Source organism: Atta cephalotes, assembly GCF_000143395.1.
Source record: "Atta cephalotes unplaced genomic scaffold scaffold00003, whole genome shotgun sequence".
Lineage (NCBI taxonomy): Eukaryota > Metazoa > Arthropoda > Insecta > Hymenoptera > Formicidae > Atta > Atta cephalotes.
In genome coordinates this window covers 1,180,546-1,191,673 of record NW_012130067.1, presented here as the reverse complement: position 1 = coordinate 1,191,673, position 11,128 = coordinate 1,180,546, and the positions used below count along the sequence as shown (strand labels likewise).

General features: G+C 36.1%; 3 protein-coding genes across 3 annotated transcripts in view; 2 read left to right on the top strand and 1 right to left on the bottom strand.

Annotated features, from left to right (window-relative positions):
• Positions 1-3,753, bottom strand: part of LOC105624958 (iduronate 2-sulfatase) — a 6,048-nt gene extending 2,295 nt beyond the window's left edge. Inside the window, 6 exon segments of the mRNA XM_012206304.1 lie at positions 136-168; positions 171-284; positions 2,068-2,239; positions 2,308-2,438; positions 3,233-3,410; positions 3,550-3,753. Of these exon segments, the coding sequence (XP_012061694.1) occupies positions 136-168; positions 171-284; positions 2,068-2,239; positions 2,308-2,438; positions 3,233-3,410; positions 3,550-3,753 (832 nt within the window).
• Positions 3,754-4,996: 1,243 nt separating this feature from the next.
• Positions 4,997-5,641, top strand: LOC105625714. The gene has a single exon (XM_012207038.1). It carries the CDS (start codon positions 4,997-4,999, stop codon positions 5,639-5,641), a length of 645 nt encoding a protein of 214 aa, XP_012062428.1.
• Positions 5,642-9,485: 3,844 nt separating this feature from the next.
• LOC105624947 overlaps positions 9,486-11,128 on the top strand; it is a 24,508-nt gene continuing 22,865 nt past the window's right edge. Inside the window, exons 1-4 of the mRNA XM_012206293.1 lie at positions 9,486-9,608; positions 9,679-9,837; positions 9,965-10,389; positions 10,499-10,976. Coding sequence (XP_012061683.1) covers positions 9,486-9,608; positions 9,679-9,837; positions 9,965-10,389; positions 10,499-10,976 — 1,185 coding nt within the window. The remainder of the gene's footprint in view (positions 9,609-9,678; positions 9,838-9,964; positions 10,390-10,498; positions 10,977-11,128) is intronic.

Genomic DNA, 11,128 nt, shown 5'->3' with positions numbered 1-11,128 from the left:
TTTACCGTTTACCGTTTACCGTTTACTTAACGTTACGTAAACGTTAAAAAACGTTTAAAACGTTAACGTTATTAATTTAATTACTAGATACGTATATATATATATATATATATATATATATATAGTGCGATATACCTGGTATTCTTTCCCATGGAAATTTTAATTTAATTTTGCCACGTCTTTTCTCCATCGGAGATCGGTCCAAGGATTATAGGCAACATTATTTACATTATCTGGCCATATGTATCGTTCAGGCATCTTGAACTTTCGTATAGGATGATATTCTGTATCATGTTTATAACGCAAACTTTACATTATTCATCATCATTTTTTGTCTATTTTACAATCGTAAAAAACATTGAATTACTAAAATTATTAAATTATTATAAAGAAATTCACACGTCTCTAACAAATGAAGATCTTTAACTTAAAAATTCAAAAAATTATGAAACTTTAGTAATATAGAAAGAATATTCTCATATGTATTAGATGTACAACTTTGCTTCCGCCGTTTTCCTAGATAGCTTTAGCGATAAGTGGTGGTCGAAATAAATAGATCATAGACGTCATACAATAAATTTAGGCATCTGTCAACATAACTCCATAGAAACATTAGTCGATTTGTGTCTGCATCATAAAGTTATTCTCGATTGAAAATGTCAGTTTACGAGCAAAATTCTCGTCATTTGCAGGAGGTTTTAATTTTTTGCTTCAATATGAAGAAATCTGCGGCTGAGGCTCATCGAATGCTCTCAAATACTTATGGTGAGGCCGCTATTAGTGAAAGAATGTGTCGTGAGTGGTTTCAAGAACGGTGATTTAGACGTCGAAGACTGGCATAGCGGTGGAAGAGAGAAGGTTTTCGAAGATGTAGAATTGGAGGCATTACTTGAGCAAGACTCGTGTCAAAATCAAGAAGAATTGGCACGATCATTGGGAGTGACTCAACAAGCCATTTCAAAACGCTTCAAAGCCATGGGAATGATTCAGAAGCAAGGAAATTGGGTGCCGTACGAATTGAAGCCGAGAGATGTTGAACGGCGTTTGTTTGCTTGTGAACAGCTGAAAGGCAAAGACGGAAGGGATTTCTGCATCGCATTGTGACTGGGGACGAAAAATGGGTTCATTACGATAATCCCAAGCGCAGAAAATCATGGGGAGTTCCCAGCCATTCCACGTCGACGGCCAAACCGAATATTCACGGCTCCAAGGTCATGCTCTGTATTTGGTGGGACCAGCTCGGCGTAGTGTATTATGAACTGTTAAAACCGACTGAAACAATCACAGGCGATCGGTATCGAATGCAATTGATGCGTTTGAGCCGAGCATTGAAAGACAAACGGCCGCAATACAACAATAAAGTGATTTTGCAGCATGCTCGACCCCATGTTGCGAAAGTGGTCAAGACATACTTGGAAACGTTGAAATGGGAAGTCCTACCCCACCCGCCTCCAGACATTCTCCCTCTGACTATCACTTGTTTCGATCAATGGCACACGGCCTGGCTGACCAGCACTTCCGGTCTTATGAAGAAGTAAAAAATTGGATCGATTCGTGGATAGTCTCAAAAGATGACCAGTTTTTTCGACGCGGGATTCGTACGCTACCCGATAAAATTTCATAATTTTGTAAATTTCTAACGAGAGACGTTCTCTTATACATCAAGTAAACGAGAATAGATTTTAAAAAACTGATATTTTAATCCATTTAAATCATCCAAGTGAATACTTTTTAGTAGCATTCAAAATCTATATATTTTTAATTTTCAAATGGATGGAAAAACTTTCTTTATATTTAATTAGATTTTGAATTGAGCAGTATTCACGATGCACTTAAAGAACTGAAATTTTTTTTAGATTAAAAGGCATAAAATTGTGCTTTATGCAATTCTTTATTTTTATAAATAAATGCATTGAGATGAAAGGATTCAATTAAATCTTTTCGAATGCATACTTCTGAAAATTTGAATCAATTTCAATTTATTCTTATTTACTGGGTAATGTTTCTAATTTTAACAATAATAATTTTTAATTTTATATGTATTGATAAAAGTTATGAAGAGTATACTTAGATAGCGTTCAGGATACTTCAGAGGTATATGAGGCTTCTGAAAACCAACGGCAAGAAAAAAAGGATTAACATTTTTTTTGTGTTCGTTTATAAATCTTCTCGCTTCTCGTAATGTCTCGAGATCAGGTAATGTTTTGTTTGGCATAGTCGAGATTCGTACCGGGCATATCTGTAAATACGATATATTAGAAGTATATTTTCGTGTGAGTTATAACGTAAAAAAATATTGTACGTTACGAGATTCATTGCCACTTTTGATTGCGGAACCATCCTACAAACCGGAGCATTTTTGTACCGATCTGTATATGGATGGAAAGGTTTTTCGGTCCATGAGTAGGGACTGTCGTCAGATCCGTTAGAACTTATACCTGTACGAAATGTCACTTTTCAGGTGTCAATGGACTGTCGTTAATTACATATATATATATATGTACATTTAAAATACAAAATATCGCAACAATCTTGCAGCAATATTATTTTGAAAGATTATAATATTTTATAAAAGATTTACACATCACTAGATTTTAAAAATGCTTTTGCATCATCACATGCGAAAAATCAGAGCTTTCATTGAATATCTCCTCTCACTTATCGCGTCCAGTATGCAGTAGAAATAAGCCTAGATCTATAGTAGATGTTTTAAGCTGTAAGAAATTGACTAACTACTACAATCGAATGCGAGGAGAATAATCTATTATGATTCATTCGGAAAAATAAATGGCAAATGAAATGTAAAAATTCGTCGTAATGTCGGTGGTAATATTTCCATATCTCTAAAATGATCGTTGGTGCGCTAGTATAAGAGCTTCTGATGGTTTGACCGGCTGCTCTCAGATCAGCTTTCTATTTATATTCAAGCAGAAAAGATCCCAGATAACATTTATGTTGCATTCAAGATATCTGAAAGACATCTTTTATATATCTTATGTCTAAAAAGCATTAAAAGACACATCTGTTAGATATCTTATGCAATATGTATGTTATCTGCGTCGGATTTATGAGAAGCTCTACACAATCAAAGAAATAAAGGAGACAGAGAATAAGAATTTCAATCTATCAGGAACCATGTACTGTTGAGTACAAAGTATTTGATAAGATTGAAATTCTTATTCTATGTTCTCTATACCTTCGATTGTGCAAAGCCCCTAATACATTTCTGTACCTGGATGAAACACTTTTCCTATGGACATCGTGGTATAACCATTATTTTTCAGGTGTTCCGGCAATGTAGTGTAATTACCCACCACGTCGCGCCAGTAACTGTAAAAATCGTAAAGTCGAAGGGTATCCGGTCTTCTGCTAGTCAGAAAGGAGTTTCTACTGGGTGCGCATAATGCTTGCTGCAAAATATGATCATTCGTTTTATATATATAACTATTTCGCCTTTTCTCTTTCGAATATATATATTTTTTTTTGAAAGAGAAAAAGCAAAATAGTTCAAAGATCGCAAGTTAAAATAATTTTGTAAAGAGCACAGACCTGTGCGAATGCTTCAGTGAAAACGATGCCATCCTCAGCCAAGGCATCTATATTTGGTGTATACGCATTGGCGTCACCGTAGCATCCCAGAGTAGTCCTCAAATCGTCTACAATGATTAGCAAGATATTCGGATGCGCGATGATGACAACAACATTAAATATCAGCACAACTATCATAATATTAAAGCAGGTTACGGAAAACATTGTGTAATCATTGATGTATGCAGCTTAGAAAAAAATGCTTTCGATGATATATTAAAAAGGCATTCTCGTTCTCTTTATATACGCGAGAAAATCTGCAACAAAGAAAAAAATTAAATATATAGATTGGTTGAAGTTATCAGATAGCAAAATGTTTTTATATAGATAGAAAAATTCGGAAGATAAAAGAACACAAGATAAAATTCAAAAAGTTAATAATTAATATTAATAAGGAAAAGCAAAAAAAAAAGATAATTTTCAAAATGAACTAAAGAATTTTAAGATGTATGAAGAGAGAGACAAGAAAAGTTAATGCAGTTACACAGAATGAATCATTATTCGAATACCTATGTTTAAAGAATAAACGTGATAATTTAATTAATAACAAGGACAGAAAATTAAAAAATCCGACACTTACCTTTAATTCATCAGGTAGTCCTGTTAGTTAAGATAAACGAGAAGATATAATCATCAGAATTATAATCAGCATCAGAAACCAAAATTCCTATCAGTGGGGAAAATAACAATCGTCAAAAGTCCTGTCAGTCTGGATAGACAAGAAAGAGATCTTAATTAACAAAACAGAAGCCCTGTCCAAGAAAAGTTCAATATTTAAAACAGATCCTGTCAATTAATTCGAATGGACGAAAACAAAAGATAAAATCCAGTAGTTACATCTAAAACAAAAAGAAAAGAAATTAGAAATAAAAGGTAAGTTGTCAAAATAATTAGTAACAGTATGTATATAATAAATCCTAATAAAAGACAGAACATACAGAAAATAGTAAAATTGATGAAGAAATGGCAACCGAAAGTTATAAAATTATAAATTTCGATTCTTTCAACATCGATTCTTCTATAGAAGAATCAATTCAAGAATGAGAGAAAATACGAACAAGTATAAGAACCTAAATTTAAAAGTATATATAAATTAAGATTCGTTAATATAATATTATAAATAAAATAGAAATATTTATAAAGTATAAATAAATTAATATAATAAATATAAATAACAATATTTGTAAAAATAAAAAAAAAGAATAGAGATTTCGAATAGAGATTGGAAATAATATAGAATAAAATAACAGCGAGCACCAATCAGATTGTACGATACACAAATCGATAGAAAAGGATGCGACATCTGTGTGCCTACCGAGCAGTGCAGCCACACGTGTAAACAATCCGCAAATTATTAAAGAAAACAAGTGCAACCTATGCAACAGTCTCATTCGAACACTCGAGAAGAATGCGAACATTGCGCAAATTTATCACAATGACCGAACAACATGAAAAAACATTCAAATCCCTATCAGAAATGAGAAAGGAAGAAGAAAGGCTACTCAATGAAATCGAGAATAGAATAAAATCACGTGAGCGAAAACGATGTTTGAGAAATGCAGTAGAAAATAGAATTAAAATATTACGCGAATTCATACGATCGATGTCGCCGATCTCGGAAGACGAAGGAACTGACGAAGAGGATTTGAATCATATGGAAGATGAAAGTAACAAGAGGGACATCCGAGTCACCCGACTAATCAATGAATATTGCAAGGCAAGTAACAAGAAACACATCGGTGATACATACCGATACGAAATAAAAAGCATTACTGGCGAGCCATTGTGCCGCGTAACGACAGCGTTTTTAATACAAAAATATCCAACGAGTGAACCAGAAAAAAAACGAGCATATCGCATTGTTAACGACGTAGTTGAAGGCGAAATTTATAGATACGCATACGAAATTACCCCCCAAGACGCGATTCAATTCCAACAAGATATGCGGACGCAATCAGGAGAATTAAAAGACTTGCCACTCTATTCGCAGACACAGAATCAACCGGTAAAAATCGAAATAACAAGTCAATTATCCACAAATGAGGTACAATGACCAAAATTTCCATATGAAGTCATTTCAACAAATACAGAAAAGTCAGATAAAGTTTATTCGCTGGCACAGAAAAAATCGACAAATAAACGGGCGATAAATATTAAAACATTAAAACAAAAGTTAGATGCTTTGTACAGGAAAGGAAGATTAAAAAAGAAGGCAAAACAATCAATGCTTCAAGACCAACTAGATTGTGAGACGAGAATTAAGATTCTTACTTTTAATAATAAATTAAATAGAAACGATAGAATAATTTTAAATATAATCATACATTTTTAATATTTTCTCATTTTTATAGCAAGCACATTGACCATCGTTAAACAATGTACTCAGAACCTGGATTCGCCAAGTTCTTCACAAACGATGAGTTTATGATAGTTCTCATTTGCTCGGACGATTCAACATTGGCGATATCAGCAGTTGTATTGGATAAAATCCCAGTGTCAGAAATTCTGCCAGAGTAAATTTTGAAGGGTATATTCTTTATTTCCGTTGGAGCCAAACATTCAGAGAGTACCGGAGAATAGATATCAAAAGAATAAAGATAAAAAAACCAAAAAAATGTAAATTAGAGTTAAGAAAAATATTTGTGGTAAGTGAAAAGTGAAACCAAATTTTATTTTATAATCATAAATTAAGTTATTTTATAACATTTTAATTCCTTTAAGATAAAGATATTTAAAGATACAATGCTTTATAATATTTTGTAAGCGATGAAGAACGATAAAATATATATCTTATTTTAAATACGTTCTAAAAATCTCCCAAATAATTAAAAGACAAAGCAATAAATAAAGTTAGTTAAAGTCAGGAGATTTAAATTTTATATTATTGCAATGGTTACGTTATTAACTTCACTGAAGATGATTTTTTAAGTTGCAGCAATGCCCTGGAATCTAAAAATGAAAAGAAATAAATGAACAATAATAAAATAAAAATACTGAGATCCTTGTCAACTGCTTTTTCCGTTAAATCCGTTAATATAGACAGTTTGAAGATTATCCCACGAAAAGAAACTAAATTTTAACTATTTATATTTTAAATCTGAGATTCGCGCTGTAGATGGCGTAGCAGACTTAATCGCGTTCTGCTTCATTACCAGTGTTGAAAACCCATATAATATATGTAATATATATTATAGATTTTCAATATTGGTACTGCTGGTAGTGAGTACCGGAACGCAGTCACAATTCATTGGTGAAAAAACGATAGATCAGCCTCCAAAAATATTAGCAAAAAATAACCGATATTTTAGAAATCCGTAAAAATCACGCGTCCCTACTCCGCTTACTCGTGACGCTCGAATTTCACTTCGATTTATCTCGATCGTTCGCCATTCCCGCCTCTCTGTCCTACGGAGTAGACCTACCTGTCGAATCAGCTGATTATTGTTTTCGTTCTTCTGATATGGAGCAGAACGTAGTAACGGCGCAGCGAAGCGTATATTATATATATGCCTAATCCGCGCGTTCTCATCCGTTTCTGTTTCCGAGAAACTGTAAGAAATCACCGAGTCTTTCTCCCTTCCTTTTTCTCCTTCATTCCTCCATTGTCTACGTGTGCGTGCGAGGGAGAAGGACGGAATACGGACGTGCGTGTATTGTACGTGTCGTAGTCGCTTCACGGTACCCGCCGTGCCAGCAGCGAAAACCGCGAGAGGAACGGCCAAGCGTAGGAAAGGACGCGAGAGAGAAGAGAGCGAAGTATCGGCGCGCGGTTGTGAAATCGCCCGACTTGAGAGAGACTCCCGTCATCCGTCAGCGTAAAACTACGGCGGAGGTATCGTTCCGTCGTGCTACTGCTGTGTCTTCTACTTTCCCGCAAGGGGAGACAGAGGAAAATTTATATCCGACGCTACGAGGAGAACATCCGTTCCGTGTGCGCGATTACGTGACATCGTAGTCATTGTCAATTATTATTACTATCGTTCGTTGGCTGTTAGTTGTTCGCGGAAAGTAAAATGACGCAGTAGACAGGAGACAACGACGGCGGTGACGCGCGCGCGGAGTGCAGTAGTGGGCTGTCTCTTTTTCTCTCTTTCTCTCTCTTTCTCTTCCTTCGACAATGGGAAAATACGATCAAGTTTTGTGAAGTAAGTGTTATATACGGTAGAATCGATTCCGATTTTCCCGATATATTTTGTGTTTCTGTCGTTCGATAGTAATCTGCTCCGCACAAATGCGACAATAAAGACACGGCCGCGATAAGCGAGGCCTTTCCTTTGTTCTTCCGATGATTGCCTTTCTATCCCCCGCCTCTTTCGTATCTCCGCGCGGTCCGAGGACGTCGCTTTTTTAACGTGGTTGCGTAAACCGCTCGCGGAGTACGTCATATTTGCGCGTCTGAATCAGTCCGTCCGTGTTTGTTTTTCCAATTTGGTTTCTCTATGTTTCGCGGTGGTTCACCGAGGTTCCGTTCGCCTGCACTTTTTGCACTCGGCATCCTCGATTTCTCTCTCTTTTTAAATACCCGAATATATATTTATCGCATTTTAAGCGATAAACATATTTGGGGATTTTAAATAAAGAGATCTACACGGTCTTGTTTACAGATGCGACACAACGAACGTTCGGTCGCGAACGCCCTTCCCCGTTGATTGTCCCTGAACGTGCAATTCGCGCACAGCCAACAGCTGTGCGCTGCGTTGTGCAATGCAACGTTTCCCTCTCCCTCTCCCCCTCCTTTTCACTCTACACGGCTGACAAAATAGACTCCCCCTTCCCTTCCCGCTCCATCCCGTTTCGTTCCGTCAGCCGTCGTCAACACTGTCGTACCACCACTATTATACGGACAGCCCGATACGCTTTCCTACTTTTCGTGCGTGTTGAATGTGTTGAATAATGCATCGCGTGACGACGACGATGTCGACGATGACGGCGTTTCATCGAACATTCCGAATTTTAACGACGACGATCGCGCGACGGCGGCGTCGCGACGTACAGTAATCAAGTCCGCGAAATTGTCGAGTGACTACGAACGGGTGCACTGGGTTCTTTGTCCTCCGCGCAACGATTATGCGAACGTCGCGCTTCACACCCGTCGTCGTCTCGTCACGCGAATAATTTCCTTGCTCTCTCCTACTGGTGACTGGTGAGTGCGTCAGGACGGGAAGGTCAGGTTTTATATTCCATATTCAGAGCATTCTCTAAACGTCCTCGGATTGCTCTGTCCATTTGCGATAGAGACGCGTATTTGACAGGAATTCTTTGTTTCCTTTATCCTTGCTTATCGATGAACATCGCGCGATATCAAGCCTTTTCTTTCTATATAATAGCTTTCTATATAATAGCTTTTGTAATTTCTGTAGAATCGCTTATTTATATTTTGAAGTTGTCTATAAGAATATTGAGATAAGGTTTTTAATTGTAAGTTTTATATATCTCGATATAATTGTCTTTCAAACGCAAGTTTCTGATTTTTTTAAAAGTCATCAACGAGATACAAGTTTACTGCGGAGATTTTGACTATCGTGTGATATTTAAATGTTAAGTTTAAGTTTAGATGTTTAAGTGTTTAAGTTTAATAGCGTTTTTTGTAATGAGTTTGCATCATCCTGAATTGAATATTGTATGCTTTGCTATTGATAGAATATGTAATGTCAACCAATAGTAGAGCATTACTCTACTATTCCAGGTTGGTAGAAACCAACTACAATTGAAAATAAAAATAAATATTTAATTTACATATAAATACTAATATCTTTTATTATCTTTTTGTATACATTAACAACTTGTTTATTTTATATGGTAAAATATACAAGCTTTTAATAATTGAAAAGATAGATCTTCTACTCAAGATTTTATTATCTTTATAGATAAATAAAACTCTAATTTGGCAATAAAAAATGTCTGCGGAATCACCAAGACGAAGTGCGCATAAAGGAGCTCAAATCGTTTCACCTCAGCCCATAGTAGATCGATCAATCATTGATAGTGTTGCTGGGATCATAAATGATATAGTACCACAGGTATATATAAGTTAATTAAAATGGTTTCAATATTATAATTCAAGTGTACTATGTTTGCAATTACACATAGGGATATGCCGGAGTATCCAATTCTGATAATAAGGAAACCATATCATGGGCGCGGTTTGAATACGCAGACATAAATGACCCTGCTTTATATCCTGATTATAATGAAGGTTCCAGTACACCACCGTTGTTATTAGTATTAGGATACGCGGTTGGCGTTCAGGTAAATATTATGTTAGAATGAAATATATATATTTTTTTAGTTATTAATGTTTAGCATATTCACTTCTTTTATCGGATTTAAGTTTTTGTTATTCAATTGTAACAGTTACCGATTTTTGTAAATGCAGGTATGGCTGATAGCAGCAACGGGAGAGGCAACGGAGATTTTATCATGGCGACAAGGCGTGGTTCGTATTCTTCGAATTCTACCAAATCCAAAGACTGACGACGAACATGTCGATGAATTTGAAGCGAAACGGCCGATGGTAGCGGTCTGCTCTGAGCCGGATTCAACTCTTCCGGGACCAAAAACTTTTTGTGACGTTAATTTCATCTCCTTGAAAACCGGCGAGTCAATACACAGCGTAGGATTCAAGCATTCTGTCTGCGATGTGTTGGCGAACAGGCGATCCGTGGTTATAACGTTATTAGAAAAAATTGCGGTCTTTGATGCTAGAACATTGCAAAATAATATAACAATCACGACTTGCTATGCCAGTCCTGGCCTGAATCCAAATCCCATCGCTTTAGGAACGCGATGGCTAGCTTATAGGTATAGAATTTGACACACATTTTATCTTGCGTTTTCTAACGATTTTAATACTTTATATAGGTAATAACATGATTTTATTAGATATGGGCTAATCACTCTTTATTTGCAGCGAGAAAAAATTAATACCCGCAAGAAGAAGTAGTGGTGGTTGCGAAGGGGAAGGCGTTCAGAGTTACACAGCGACGGTTTTATATGCGGCGAAGTCGCTAGGGAAAGGTCTTCGCGGACTAGGGGAAACCGTAGCGTCGAGTCTCACGGGGAATTCAGTATCACCGATAGCTATCAATAACACGGGCAATGATGTAACGCAACCAGGTGTCGTTACGATATTGGATCTTCAGATCGCGAAAGACGAGAAAGAGTTAGATGATACTAATGCGGATGCTGTAATTGCTCATTTTACTGCTCACAGCGACGCGATCGTTGCTATGACTTTCGACTTAACCGGCGCGTTATTGATGACAGCGGACAAGAGAGGACATGACTTCCACATATTCAGAATCCAGCCGCATCCCGGTGGATCAACACTAGCGGCGGTACATCATTTGTATATTTTACATCGTGGCGATACTACCGCTAAAGTACAGGTACATTCCTAATATTTTTACTGCTTACATCTTAATCATATATATATTTTAGTTAAATTATATTATTATTGACATAATATAGCTACAAGATTTCATATAATTTGCAAAAGGTAAAAAATAATGAAATAATTGAAATTATATTAAAATATCAA

Excerpts from the sequence above, each read along its gene's own strand:
- LOC105625714 (XM_012207038.1), top strand. The coding sequence starts at position 4,997 with ATGCGAACATTGCGCAAATTTATCACAATGACCGAACAACATGAAAAA.